The sequence below is a fragment of the Crinia signifera genome, chromosome 4 (assembly GCF_055691185.1).
Source record: "Crinia signifera chromosome 4, ASM5569118v1, whole genome shotgun sequence".
Lineage (NCBI taxonomy): Eukaryota > Metazoa > Chordata > Amphibia > Anura > Myobatrachidae > Crinia > Crinia signifera.
The window spans coordinates 216,989,967-217,005,950 of record NC_139220.1 but is presented as its reverse complement, the minus strand read 5'-3'; the positions used below and the strand labels follow the sequence as shown (position 1 = coordinate 217,005,950).

Genomic DNA, 15,984 nt, shown 5'->3' with positions numbered 1-15,984 from the left:
TTGCGGCAGGCATTTATGCGGTGATTTTTCCATTGCTGTTGTTGCCAGCAGTGCAGCATTGTGGAGTCTGAGCTCTAGAGTGCTCAGGCTCCACTGTGCATGCACAGATCACCAGTTAAATGGCCACCATGACATTTTCTGGCAATTTTAGCAGAGCCCTAAATCTGGATAAAAACCGAACCTACAAATCCCTCGATTAAACTATAACATGATATCATGAGCGGTGGGGGATGCGGTCAGCATCCTGGCAGTCAGTATACTGATGCTGGCATCCCGACTACCTTCAGAAGACTGGCTCCAGAACTCCAAAATGATGAGGATACCAACAGTGAAGTACTGACGGCATCCCAATCGGTGAATATGAAGGGGTGTGTATGTTTAGGCACTATTAGGGTGGGGGTGGGGGCTTAGTGTAAGCCTGCAGAAAGGTGAAGGCTAGTGTTAGGTACCTACAAGGGTAGGTTAGGGTTATATTGTGGTGCTGGGTGGGGGGTTTAAGTTTATTCACCTACAAAATTGGGTGTCAGATTTAGGTTGTGTGGAGGAAGGTTAGGGTTAGGCACTTAGAAGAGGTTAGGATCTTTTTGGCTATCCAAAACATGTAACAGCCAATACCCAATAAGATCCCACTTTGAGAACTGAGTAAATCCTTGTAAAACTGAACTCACACATCTCAGGTTGAAACCAGCAGAGGCTGCCTACCATTTCAATACTTTCTCAGTAAATCAGAATCAGCTTTATTGGCCAGGTATACTGTACTTGCATATACTAGGAATTTGTTTTCGGTTTTCTGTGCAGCAGCCAGGTGGGTAACAAGTAAACAGCATACAGTGTACACAATAAACAATATAAACAGGTGGGGGGACATGTACAGTCATATAGAAAGTTATTCCGAGGGGACACCATGTTAGATTATGTGCAAAGGGTTATGGCGCGACGAGACAGTGAGGTGTTCGTGTCAACAGGTGATCCGCTTGAGGAAAGAAACTTTTAGGCTTCTGGTGGACCTGGTGGGAATAGCTGTGTTGCGTCTGCCTGATGGCAGCAGGTTAAACCAGCCATGGCCAGAATGTAGTTGGTCCTTGACTATCTTTATTGCCCGCTTTTTTTGCTCTGGACAGGTACAGGTCCTGGGCAGAGGGAAGGTCTGTCCTGATTATCTTCTTTGCAGTTCTGACTACATTTTGGAGTCTGCATTGTCTCTCTTGATGGCAGAGCCGTACCAGACCAGTATTGAGGAGCACAGTACAGACTCCACAATTGTGGAGTAGAAGAGGAGCAGAAGCTTCTGTGGGATGATGAACTTCCTCAGTTGCCTAAGGAAGAATAGCCTCTGCTGCGCTTTTCCAACAATAGTATCAGTGTCGGGCCCCCATTTCAGGTCCCGGGAGACTGTGGTTCTTAGGAACTTCAAGGAGTCCACTAGCGACACCACACTGTCAGCAATTGTTAGCAGAGGAACACCAACAGCCTTCTTTCTAAAATCCACAAAGTCAACGGTTTTGAGTGGGTTGAGCTCTAGATGGTTCCTGCTGCACCACCGGGCCATTCGGTCCACTTCTTGTCTGTAGGCTGATTCGTCCCCATCCTTCATAAGGCCAATGACAGTAGTGTCAACGGCGAATTTGATTATCTCTGCCTCTGAGGGGCAGTCGTTGGTGTACAGGAAGAAGTGCAGGGGTGAGAGTACACAGGGGGGCTCCTGTGCTGATGGCCCACACTTGAGAGGTGAATTCCCCCGCTTTCACAACTTGTTTTCTATCAGTCAGAAAGTCCACAATCCAAGAATAGGTAGCTTCAGGGACTGCTAGGCAGAGTTGTATTAAATCATTATTTACTGCAGTGACTGATAAAACATTAGAGGGAGCATATGACCTGAGCTCAACACCTGTGGTAGTTTTCACTTGCCCTGGACTTTGATTACATGTGTCCTTGAAATGTCAATCAGAAACCTACAGTACACTTTTATTTTTATCCATTATTTCTCAAGGAACAAGTACATATTATTTTTAACTTAACACACACAGTTCTGGCAAGGTAATTTTAGAATATGAACAAAATATACCTTTTTTCAATGAAACAGCTAATGTGATGCATCAGGATGTGTTAAAAATATTATTTCTCAATATGTTATGAGAGAGAATGGCAGATCACGTACTCATTCTAAAGTTATCCAAAGCTGTGAAAAAATGTATTATGTTCCTGTTCTCAGGTGGTGATCTATTCTCTGCTATCAGACTACCCGCTGAGATAATCCGTGTTGTTACTTGAAGCTGCAGTTATAGCCTAAGATTTTTACACTTTTCAGAATGAATTTTTTTCTCGAGATCAGATAAATGTTATGCGTATATGTGGATATCGGGTATGTACTGTACTGGTCTCATTGGGAGTGACGCTTCATTAGGAGCTGAGTATGCACGACAAGGCTGCTTAACTCTTGCCTAATACAGAATAAATACTAAACACGATGGGGGAAATCTACTAAGATGTGAGTTCTATTTAACATGGGATGTTGCTACGGGCAACCAATCAGAATCTACTTCTTATTTATTTAGCACCCTCTAAAAGGTAATAGATAGCATCTGATTGGTTGCCCATAACAACATCCCACGTGAAATAGAATTCGGTACATGTTTCCTAGCACGGCCACAATCGCGGGCATCGGGTGTAATTTTTAGTGGTCTGCGACGCGACCGATGCGATGCCCCCGATTTTCCCATTGAAATGCATTGAAAAAAGTCAAAATCGCGTCGGTCGCGTCGTATGCGGCTAAAAAAGGCTTAAATGGTCCAGACGCGATGCCCCCGATTTCCCATAGGAAACAATGTTAAATGCCTCAATTTCACCAAATCATCATAGGGAACAATGGTAAATGGGCCAGAAACCCCCCAAAACACCCCTGAACAGTGAAATGTCCCCCCAAAAGTAGTTTACGCCACCCCACGATCAACACGAACCCGAAGCGTGGCGAGCGCAGCGAGCCCTCGAGGGGCGGCGGTACGCGTCCTCCGACCTTTTCATACCCCCACTATCCACGTCGGCGTGGAGTTGAGAATAGAATAGTGCCCCGCGAGGGGACGCAGATACCTTCACAGGTAAACGCGTCCCTTCGCGGGCTTCACAGGTATCCGCGTCCCCTCGCTGCGCTCGCCACGCTTCGGGCTCGGTGGCTCGCTGCGCTCGCCACACTATTCTATTCTCAACTCCACGCCGACGTGGATAGTGGGGGTATGAAAAGGTTGCAGGACGCATACCGCCGCCGCTCGCCACGCTTCGGGTTCTCGTTGATCGTGGGGTGGCGTAAACTACTTTTGGGGGGACATTTCACTGTTCAGGGGTGTTTTGGGGGGTTTCTGGCCCATTTACCATTGTTCCCTATGATGATTTGGGTAAATTGAGCCATTTAACATTGTTTCCTATGGGAAATCGGGGGCATCGCGGGTAAATTGAGGCATTTAACATTGTTCCCTATGGGAAATCGCCCCCGATTTTTACTCACGATGCCCACGATCATGATCGTTGTGGTCGTGCTAGGAAACAAGTACCTAGAATTCGCATCTTAGTAAATCCCCCCCCCCCCCCCCCCCCGATATGTCTTATTTAAATTTATTAGAAAATACTCTTGCATATTTTAGATAATTTCGATGTAATTGGAAAAAATGCCAGCACGGAAGAGAAGCATATTCACTATAAACAGTGTATGTCGTACATTCTTAATTCAGGACAACTCAACACATACATACATACATAAACAGCTAGAGTAAAAAAAGATGTAAAGCAGAATTGCATTGTAAAAATAAAGCAGCCAGTATTTACTCTGCACAGAAACAAAGTAACTCACCCAAATGTAACTCTCTCTGCACGTTACATCAGCCCCACCTGCAGTGCAACATGGTTTTGTATATTATAGAAGGCGTTTGCTTTTGAAAACAAACCAGAATCACCCCTATACTGTAGTACACTGAAAGATTTTAATAATTTGATGTTCTAGGCCATATCTTTTCAAATGTTGTCTAGTCTGTACACAGCTTAAGTGTTAAGGTATTTCACAGTGAACAATACTATAGCAGTTAGAAATTTGCAAAAGCTTCTGCATATTTTGTAGTCTTTTATCATATAATATAACAAACACAAATGTATAAATTTAGCTCAATACACCCGTAACTGTTTTACTGCTCTGTGGGGGAAAGAACCATTTATTACATTTTGCTGTACTTGACAATACTTAGAAGTATTTAAAAATAGCACTGCTGTAATATATGGAAGATTAGGAAAGGCCACCGAATGAAAGTGATTAATGCACATTTAAATGTCAATATATTTTAAAGCTGCATGGGGTGCAAAAAATTCCCATGAAGCAACAGAGGAATTTAGAGGCTGTCACAATAATTGAGTGTGCACATGTACAGTGAAAAAGAAATATAATATAGACTGCATTTTTATGTATATTACAATGCTGATGAAAATAGTATAATACAATAAATGTCATCTGCGAAAGAATAAAAAAGCACCTATTTCAGGGTTGCCTACTTTTGAAAAATCATTTCAGGGAGAAAAGTAAAAGGCAGGGGGCGGGCCTTGCGTCGCCAGGGGGCGGGCCTTGCGTCGCCAGGGGGCGGGCCTTGCGTCGCCAGGGGAGCTGTCAATTACTTCTTCTATAAAAATATAAATTGTTTTGGGATTGGACAGGGCTAAGGAGGCCGGGAACCAGTGACATCATAGAGGCACAGATTACATAATAATCATTGACCTTTGGAGCTTAGTAATGCAATTTAAAAAAGGAAACACTGCGCTAATTACTGGTAATGGGGCACCATGGATATATTCACATATATAAAACAAAGAAAATACTAATAATAGTGAAATACAAATATTTATTACAAGTTATATAACAGTTAGGTGGCTACCTAAAGTAAATAAAACAATCACAGTTGATGTACTACAGGCATATTATCCTATAAGGCTACATAGTAACGTGTATTGTCATATTTTTACATTATATAATACTTCACATGAGCAATCCTATATGATAAAAGGCTAATGCATCAACCAATCTGAAGTTGTGGTGGGTGGCATGTAGTTTATCTTTTCCAGCCGTGACATTTAACCTCCATTAGATCAGCCAGACCTTGTGCAGAGGAGGGGGGCTTTGCAGAAAAATATGCGGGGAGAGATCAGGTCACAGATACTTACCGCTCGACGACCAGTAACCTGTCTCCCGCAGCCGACACTTTCGCCTGCAGCCACCGCTCCTCTGTCCTCACTGCCTGCGCAAGATAACGGCGATGACGCCGCCAACGTGATGACGCTGCATCACGCGTCATTGCGTTGGCGGCGTCATTGTGGTTATCTTGCGCATGCGCAGTAGCCATTGCGGCAGGGGGAAGCGCTGCTCCGGGAGAAAGGGGTGCTCTTCCCGGGAGTCCGTGAGATTACCCACAATTCCGGGAGTCTCACGGACATTCCGGGAGAGTCGGCAACACTGACCTATTTATCTGCATCATACAGTACATACAAATAGGTGGAATTCAGTTTTTTAGACTCAATCTGTATTTTGTTTTGTGCGATTGGGATCCAGCTGGAAATTGGTTTGATAGAGAAAATGATTAACACATTTTGACTGTAATTAAATTTCCTTTTTATTTTCTCCTAAATAAATTGCTGTGTCATGGTTATCCCCCCGGATCCGTTCATATACCCCCGGATGAGCTTGCCCATTTCAAATGCTTCTAGTAAAAATCCCATTCAAAGTGTAGGACAGCTCCCAAGTGCTGGCATGCCTTTGGAACACCCATTATGGACCTGATTCAGGATGGCTCACTAATCAATGAAGATTTGCTGCTTCTAACGCCGCTTGCTGGGTGAGCGAATGCCTGCCTCCCACCGCCGCACGAACATCTCTGCCGCAATGCACATGGATGTTTATCTTAAATATCCATTCACATGGGAGCATACACGCCAAAAGTCTTGACTGACCTGTATTTGCGGCATGCGGCTCCTTGAACAGGGTAGACGGCCTGCCTGTGTCCGCATGGGGATGCCCAGCGTTTTCCTAAGCGCACCCATCATGTTTGTGGGCACACCCAGGAAACACTGGGTTGGTTTTGCAGGGCATCTCTCTGGCACCTGCCACAGTCAGTGACTCCTGGCTGGTCAGCTGCTGCTAATGTCATGCCAGTGTACAGTATGTGGTTTACTACTACTGTGGTTTGGTATTATATGTAAAAAGTAAACTACAGTCTGGTGTAACATGTAGAAAGGGGTATTATATGTAAAAAGTAAACTACTGTGTGGTGTAATATGAATAAGTAACAATACAGTGTACCGTGATGTGAATAAAATGCACTATTGTGAGACGTAACGTGTATAAGCTAAAGTAGCATTTCTGTGAGGCATAATATGTAAAAGGTAAATGGGCAGTACTGTCAGGCATAAAGTGCACACAGTAAAGAGGCACTACAGTGAGGCGTAATGTGTATAAGGCAGAGGGTTACTACTGTGTGGTGTAACACGGAGATCAGACACTACTGAGTGACATACAGGTGAATACAGGACACTATTTTGTAGTATTGTGTGGCGTAATTTGAATTGGGGGTTCTAATGTGTAGACATGCCACTAGCCAGCAAGACTACGCCCTTTATCGAGTGAGTGCTGTCCCTATTTAAAATATGGCAGCAATGCTCTTGCTAGCATAGAGCACGAAAATGTCTAAGTTAGGCTGGGGGATGAGGATAGCTATGAGTGAGGGTGTTGCTGGCTGCTGCTGTGATCTGTGCTGCTGAGTCATGGGTGCTGTGCTATAAGCGTGGTGCTGGTTCAGAGGCGAAACTAATGGTGGTAGCCAAAAAAACAACATTTTGCGGTTGATTCTATTACCACAATATGGTGATTCTGGTACTTTATTAAAGCATGTGTTTACCAGCAATATGTCTGTGAATTACATTGTTGGATGTCGTATGGATCTGCATACATATATTTTTAGGTGTGTACTCGGTGTTACACAATTTGTCACACTTTTGCCAAATTTATTTTGGCAAAACTGAAAATCTAGAGGTAATTCTGGATCCCAAAATTCTAGTGATAATTCTGGATCCCAAATTCTCTGAGAGAGAGGAAAGGGCCGGGCCACTAATTTTTCTGACTGCCTCCGCTGACTGCTGCGCTCAGTGCACTGAACAAAGCAGGTCCCCGAGCACAGGCTTCTTCAACTCAGGACACCGGCAGCCAATTCAAATGCTGCACCGGCTTTTGAGCCACTCAGAGCTTGTGTACCGTTAGCCAATCAGAGAGGCTGACTGTATGCGAGCTCTGATTGGCTCACCTGCCAGTGCTGCAGTTTGATTGGCCACTGGTGTCCTGAGCTGAAGAAGCCTGCGCTCCGGGACCTGCTTCTTTAAGCACACTCAACACAGACAGCACAGCAGAAGAGGGGATGGGGGAGCAGGAGCCAGGCAGTTGGCAGAAGGGGGGGGGGGGGGGGGGGTGGGGGGCAGACTGGACATCAGTCCTGGAACCCAAAATTCCTGGTGGAAGTCCTGGTCTAAAGTACCATGACATTCACAGTATAAATGAAGGATATATATATATATATATATATATATATATATAGGATTATAGTGCAATCACCATGAGAGCGTCAAAATAGTGTGCAATGAATATCATATATTGAAATACATCGATACATATTGAAATGCATCAACAAATTGCATAAACATCTGTGTTGCAAATGTCATCAGACAGGCCCAGTTGCAGCGCCTCTGCTGAGCAGATAGTGCCAGGTCTGGGTACAATGTATAATTGAAGTGCATATTCTGGAACCTGTTTCCCCACCACCACCATCCCAGGCAATGGGGCCTACCTGGAGTTCCCCCTGTTCCCTGGTGGGCCAGTCCAACCCTGGTTGTCTTCATATTTTAGTAGATAAATAAATTTTTATGCACTGTCAAACTGGGACATGAAGGGCCCACTGGGATAATGTAGCAGTAGGGACTGCTATCTTAAGGGTATGGTAAGACTCCAAAGGGAATGTGTCCAGCCACCACAGATTGCTTACCTACATGTAGTGCATGGTCTGGACATCTTTATATTTATATATAGTATATACTGCTGGCCTATTAATGATAATGTAGTAATTATTCAGAATAATAACAATGCTGTAGAAAATCCACCATACAATAGTCCTGTGCAGTGTAGTGTAACATACAGTATGTATCTGGTATAATATAAGTGAATAGCATGGTTGCCTACCCTCCCAGAATGGCTGGGAGGGTCCCGGAAATCGGGTCCCCCTCCCGGCCCCCTTGGAAAGGACGGCAACCCTCCCGTATTGTCCTGCATCTCCAGCGGAGGGGGGTCCGTGGCGAGTTCCGTGGGTCAAATGATTGCGTCACTTAAACCCCGCTCCTCGCAGTGCAATGCATAAAATACTGGCATTGCATGGCGGGGTGCGCGGCTAAAATGATGCGATCGCTCTAGCAACGCCCCTAAACTGCTCATCACATCTGTGGCTCCGCCCCTTTTTCATCCCGACAAAAGTCGGCAACCATGGTGAATAGTCTTGAATCTGATCCCTAGAAGTGGGTATGGACCCTCAGGCGGTTTCACCTGTACCCCTGAGGATTAGTCTGGCCCAATGTTATGTATATGCGTGTTGGAGCTGTTGCACCACTTATTTGCACTATTCTAATCTGTATCATTTAATGATAGGAAAATGCATGCAATCATTTGCTTTTAGTAGGTAAAAGACCATCCAGAACTAAATGAATCACAGTCATATACAATGCCCACATGTCCTTAATGTATTAATAGCTAATGTATTAATAGCTAAGGCATAGATAAAAAGAATGTATATACTGTAAAAGTGTACATTTTATTCCTACAGGGAACCAGTACGGACCAGCAGGCAACAGAATCCAGCCTTGGCGACAGAAATACCACAGCTGGCTTCAGTACACAAGGTTAGTGTCATTCTGAAATATTCTCTTTGTTCAAATAAATTAGAGATTAAACCTGATTAGGTTTTTTTTCCTTATTTCAATATTTCTGTTTTTTCAAAATTCCTTTTTATAATGTTGATGTTTTTTTTTTTAATGGGTAAAGTTCCTGAATTACTGTTTAATACATAAAAGACTAAACTCTTAAAAATACAATTCACATGTTCTATTTTGTTATGTTTACATTGTTGTGTTTTGAAGTTAGTCTATTAGCCCCAAGGTACAAAGCAAAGAGCATTTCCAAGGCAAAAGTGCCTCAGAAAGCTAGCCAAGCACATTACCAGTTCCGTCTTTTTTTTTTCTGTTTTTATTGTAGCCTTTCTCATTTCGTTACTGAAATTCTACACACTTGGGTGCTTTTACGGCATTCACAGGTTATAGTAGTGTGTCTGAATGCAGAACAACTTTGCTTGTTGCCTTGCCTTGTATACAAAGCTTCCCAGCAAGTGCCAGCGAGGAGAAAGGGCTCTATTCAGATGTAATGCCAAAGTCAGGCAAAGCTGAGTGTTTTCTTTTTTTCTAAGACAAAGTTGCACTTCACACGCACTGTGTAGTCGCACCAATCACACAGTTAAGAAGCGCAGTATCGTAAATGTATTGAGCATTTCTGGGCAGTGTGATTGGCTATGATTATGCATAGAGATGATCCATCATATGGGCTTGTAGTGGGAGTGTCAGGGACATGTTGAAGTGGCTGCAAGCTCAAACACATGATCTTTTACATTGGAGGCCATGCTTTGATGAGAATCTGTACGTTATAGTGAATATCTTTTGGCTCAGTAGACTCTACCAAATACTAGAAGTGCTCTCTGATGCAGTACACTATGCAGTATATACTGTGATTGCATACCCAAGAGGCTCTGGTCCTAATGGTCCAGGTTTTAGAGATATCCATGCTTGGCCTCAGGTAACTTAATTAGTACCATAGTCAATTTGATCTAACCTCTATGCTGAGCCATAGACATCTTCAACACGTGCACTTTTAGGGTGCCTTGAGGGGACCACTAGAAGTAAAATGCTTCTAGAGTCTCAGTAGCAGATGAGATACTTGAAACAGTATAGCAACCTTTTCAATGACTAGTGGAAGTGCTCCTCTTCTTCACATGCTGCTTTCTGTGTATTAATGTAAATGGGAATATTATTTCTGTTGATGAAGATGAAAAATGTAACTGGACATCTCCCAAAACCCATGGCAACTTATTTTCTATTTGAAAACATAATAAGCTGGACAATTATACTGTAGCTTTACCAGTCTTAAGGTCCGTCTGATGGACGAGCAAAAGTTTGTTTATGCAATTCTCAAAAGTTTTCGAAAGTGAAAATGTTTTTCATTGAATAGGCTCCATAGGCTTTTAACCCCTTTGTTAGTGTGCCTGGAATTTATTTTGTGCTGAGCTGCGCTGCAGGAGAGGGCTCTCCAGAGAAATCTCCGGGCATGCCACTGTAAAGAAATGGTGCACCAGTGGTGGCTTCAGCAGTGAACCACTGGCACACTTCCTTCGCTGATCCGCCCTCCCCTTTGAGATCTCCCCGTTGCCAATCCTCCCTGTTTTTCCTAATAAAAATATATATATACAGGTTGAGTATCCCTTATCCAAATATCTGTTATCCAAATTATTGTGAAAACCATAGTTTGCTAAAAAAAAATAATTTTTTTGTAACTGACACTGTGACTAATTTTTTTTGTAAATAATTTTTTTTGTAACTGACACTACTGTCAAGAAAATGATTGCTTGACATTTAAATTCATGTTTCATGTTTAAAAACCTTGTATCATGCACAAATAAAATATATGTGTGGATTTCATGTGTTTGATGTGTTTATACAACATAAATGCAAGATACCTCATTCAAATATAAAAAAATTCCAAAATATGGAATAATCCGTTATCCAAAATGCTTCTGATCAAAGCATACTCAGTTGATACTCAACCTGTAGTATATTATTCCTGGTTTAATTTGAGTTCCCAATTCAGTATAATTAGTTCCATGCAGTATTGTATAACTTACTAACTCTACTAACTGTGATTAGATTCAGCCAATCAAAATTGTATTTAATAATCTTAATCTATAATGAGATAAAACCAGCAGTGGCTCTTCGCCTTACCTTTGTGGTGGCTTTTTGCCTGTCTGGCTGCATGTTGTCTGTTGTCTCCTGGTGATTGACGTCTGATGCCACTAGGAGGCTGGGCTTGAGGCTGGTAGCTGCCATCAGCGGGCACATCGTGTTGCTATGGCAACCCAGATGCGGTCGCAATGCTGGAGCTAACTTTCGTCTGGTCAGGCCAACGTCCGGCTCTGACATCAGACCAGGAAATGGTCTGTGTAAAACACCACACATTTATTTGGTAGGAATCTGTATACATCAGGGTGATTATTTCATCTCTGTCATCTATGGTGGAGTATCAGATTCACTACTTATACCATCCTTTGTATTGTTACGAGATCAGTAATATTACCTCCATCTCTGTACCATAACTGTAAGTACATCATTTGTGTGTCATCTTTTACGTATTGTTACGTGTGGCCAGTTGTGAGTAAACAACCTTGTCTTATCCATGCAGGTTACAGTACTGTATCTGTCAAACCGGATCCGATACGTAATGCCGGCGGTCGGAATGCCGGCGGTCGGAATCCCGACACTGGAATCCCGACCGCCGAAATCCCGACATGGGGGGGACGTGGATCGCCCCCCTTTGCTGGCTCGCTGCGCTCGGCACGCTATTTTATTCTCCCTCTATGGGTGTCGTGGACACCCACGGAGGGAGAAAGTTTCGGGATTTCGGCGGTCGGGATTCCAGTGTCGGGATCCCGACCGCCAGCAAATTGACCGCATCCCGTCAAACCAGCTAGCTCCCTGCTAACAGAGGACAACGGTAGTGGAAGGCAGGGCTTAAGTCTGGAGAGCAAACAGGCTGACATCTAGAGACTGCATTGGGACAGCATCTTTTAGTCGCTAGAAGCCAGATATGACTCACATTACAGCAGAGGAGTGGCTTCCCATTGGAAGAATTCTGTCTGCTAGCGCAGTCCTGCATCCCCTCTGTACAATTTCAGTCATTTACATTAGTCCCTGACACAGAGTAGCTTGCAGACTACTGTATATTCCCTATCACATGGACATACACATCGACATTAGGGTTAATTTTATTTTCAAACACCAATGAACCAATCCAGACCCAAGCCTCATGCACGAGCCGGCCGACTTCAGCATGGCCGACTTCAGCATATGGGGCCAAATGTAATAGGGCAAGAGATTTAGGGAGAGTTTTCCCATTTTTTTTAAAGCAGCAATCATTTACACTGAAAAAACAGGATGATTTTGCCATGTAATTGATTGCCGCTTTAAAAAAAAAAAAAAAAGGCAAAACTCTCCCAACATCTCTTACTTTCTGGATAGATGACGAGTAACCCTTGTCCTGCGCAAACTTCTCAGGCTGCCTTTGAGTTGTCACTAAAGGTCTCCCTCAGACCTTAAGAATATGGCAAGAAAAAAATTGATGTGACAATTTTCAGGCGCCAGAGGTAAGATAAAAATATATATATTTATTTGACAAAAAATAATCACAGATTCACATAGAGATGATCACAGATAGGATATATAAAAAATAGATAGGATATAAAATAGATTTGGATGAATCCTTACCCCTAAGGGTATTTGGAGCCAGCAAGGGATGGAAAAAGAGCAGGGATGCAGTCCGGATGTGCACCCTGCTGTGGCCCCAAATATCCTGGCACAGGTTAGGTTCAATCCTCTAGTCCAGTCAGTCACTGCCGCCAACGCGTTTCGAGCAACAGGTGCTCTTCTTCCAGGGCAAAGTGACTGCGTGCATATGCTGAGGCTTTTTATACTATGAAATGGCGCCCATTCTTCCCATTGCAGGAAGTGCGCGATCGCGACCGGAAGTGACGCGGCCGCGACTTCCGGTTTGCGTAAGTATACAGAAGATAAAGTTCACAGTGATGCCAGGGTTCTGGGCGGCTTCTTTACTTAATGTTCGAGTTGTCCAGTGGTGTAAATGGCTACATTTCAGTCAGCTCCGTATCAACTATTAAGACAGCCTGTAGCCATTTACACCACTGGACAACTCGAACATTAAGTAAAGAAGCCGCCCAGAACCCTGGCATCACTGTGAACTTTATCTTCTGTATACTTACGAAAACCGGAAGTCGCGGCCGCGTCACTTCCGGTCGCGATCGCGCACTTCCTGCAATGGGAAGAATGGGCGCCATTTCATAGTATAAAAAGCCTCAGCATATGCACGCAGTCACTTTGCCCTGGAAGAAGAGCACCTGTTGCTCGAAACGCGTTGGCGGCAGTGACTGACTGGACTAGAGGATTGAACCTAACCTGTGCCAGGATATTTGGGGCCACAGCAGGGTGCACATCCGGACTGCATCCCTGCTCTTTTTCCATCCCTTGCTGGCTCCAAATACCCTTAGGGGTAAGGATTCATCCAAATCTATTTTATATCCTATCTATTTTTTATATATCCTATCTGTGATCATCTCTATGTGAATCTGTGATTATTTTTTGTCAAATAAATATATATATTTTTATCTTACCTCTGGCGCCTGAAAATTGTCACATCAATTTTTTTCTTGCCATCTCTTACTTTCTGATTCGCACACCCTATTTCATTTGGCCCATAGTGTTTTTATTATTATTATTATTATTATTATTATTATTATTATTATTGCCTCCTGTATTTAGTCATGCCCTATTCAGTATTCAGGCCCCTTAACTGTCTGACCAACCCTGATTAAGTTTTTGGAGTGTGGGGGGAAATCCATGCAAACTTTAAATCATGTCCTTATTACAGTTAAGCAGTAATGCTATCCACTAGCCATTCCATAGTACCCATTGTTTACAGATCACTAAAGTCAACAGATCCAGACAAATAACTGGATGCCATGGACGCCTATTCAGTATGATTGACCAATGTCTTCTTCACACAGCCTCTTTATTGTTTGTTTTCTAGACTACCCATTCAAACTCCAGACCGGCATGGTACAGGAGTTTTACTTAAAAAACAGGCACCAATCACTTAATCTCACAGCACTCAGTTTGCAATTGTTTCTTAGAGGAATGTACATATTAGAAAATGACCATATTCTTTGTACATAGATCTGTTTACTTCCCAGTAGAATGTACCTCTAAAACTCAACACAGCATGGTGTGCTGAAGTGTTTCTACAGTACGTTACTATCATTTTAATTAAGGCTTTTACTTAGTGTTGACAACCATCATGAGAAAATCTGCTAGAAGTTAATGCTTTGTCTTCATGTTTTGCATTGCAGTGTCTGTAGATAGCACCTCCATTCTGGTATCTGAAGTGGCTGACATCCCAGCACATAGCTGCTCATCAGAGGACCTTTGCTCCCTAGAAGTCCAGGGCTCTTTACGTTCTGCGGATTTCTCTCCTTATAGTACAATACGCACAGCAGCCATGGGAAGTAGTTGTGCCAGCTTAGAACATAGTCTTCGCTGTGGCCTTCATCTCACTAATTCACAGTGTTCACCTGACGATGATGGCAGCAGAGCCTCCACAGACCGGTCTCAGTGGCAAGACTGTGAGAACTACACTCAGTCCAGGTCGTTGGACTCTTCCACTGAGAACTTCAGCTCACAAGAAAGAGAGACTCAGCTTTCATCCAAAGAAAGGAAAGTGTCTCAGTCGTTGAAGCCTATAAAAATGTGCTGTGGTGTGTTTAGTCAGCCACCTGGACAATGCCAGCCATCACCCAGCACGTTACCTGTAAATCTAACACCTCACTCAGGACGCTTGGAAAAGACGGTCCAGCAGCATCATACCAGGAAATACCGGATTGCCAGTATAGTCCGTTCCACCAGTGACCCTGTTTCCTGCTCATCCGGCACAGAAGGTAAAATCAGTCAAATCTATAATACACTATTTAATTTAACAGTATCCTAATAACATTCCAAACTGTTCTGTCTTCATGAAAATAAGCATGCAATGAACCACGTACTGTATATATTCTGATCACTGCTACCCCATTCTAATCATGCAGGATTTCCCATTTCTATAATCCTCAGCATATCCTTATACTTGTCATGCATTGGCCACACACCCCATTATTCCAGTTCTTTTATCATCATGGGAAAAACAGTAAATCCGGCTTTAAAAGTTTAGTAATCCACAACAGGGGTTATTTTTATCAAAGAAAAATAGTTTGTATTGCTAAGTAAATACTGTGTTGCTGATAAGTTGGAGAATAGGAGCAACACCCAGGCATCTGCAGGAATGATACTAGTCATTCTTTACAGCATATATTATTCTTGCAAAATAACTATTTATAGGGATGACTGGTGTAACATAGAGGCTGATTCAGAATTACAGTAGGAGTAAACAACAGGATAAATAAGGACACCCCCCCCCCCCCCCCCCGGGAAGGTGGGCAAGTCTCCCACATCAGCCCCGCACCACTCTTCCCGACTGCACTAAAGCTCGTTTTTCACTAGTCCGCGACAAGCGGTGGGGCTACAATGACGCGATTTGCGTCATTTCGCGTCCCCTCCCTCAATCAACGGCCCCGTGAATTGCCTTGTTTGACTGCAGTGGTGGTGACGTCCGCCTCGCCCTGCCCCCCTGACATGTTACTGTCTGCTCTCTTCTCCAGGCTTCTCCCAGAAAGGAGGGGGGGGGGGGGGGTCACAAAATATGAAGTATATGTCTGCTACATGGAAATGTGAATAGAATTGTCCCTATCATGCAAAACTGAAATGTTTTTGCATGGGGAACAGTAACTAGGTAGACCCTATTTAGGTCAACATGCATTGGGTTGACCACTGAAGGTCGACAGGGCATAGGTCTACACCTAAAATAGGTTGACAGGGTTGGAAGGTCGAAACAAGCATTAGGTCGACAATGGGAAGGTCAACATGAGTTTTTTACAATTTTGAGCTGACATGTGCCAACAGGCGGTATTTCATGTCCTACCATCCACTAGGGCAGGCATGTCCGAACTA

At 43.5% G+C, this 15,984-nt stretch overlaps 1 protein-coding gene across 1 annotated transcript in view; it reads left to right on the top strand.

The window, feature by feature from the left end:
* The window catches only part of ENTREP2 (endosomal transmembrane epsin interactor 2), a 703,761-nt gene that overhangs the window by 641,709 nt on the left and 46,068 nt on the right, over positions 1-15,984 (top strand). Inside the window, exons 8-9 of the mRNA XM_083183776.1 lie at positions 8,883-8,958; positions 14,295-14,879. Of these exons, the coding sequence (XP_083039902.1) occupies positions 8,883-8,958; positions 14,295-14,879 (661 nt within the window). The remainder of the gene's footprint in view (positions 1-8,882; positions 8,959-14,294; positions 14,880-15,984) is intronic.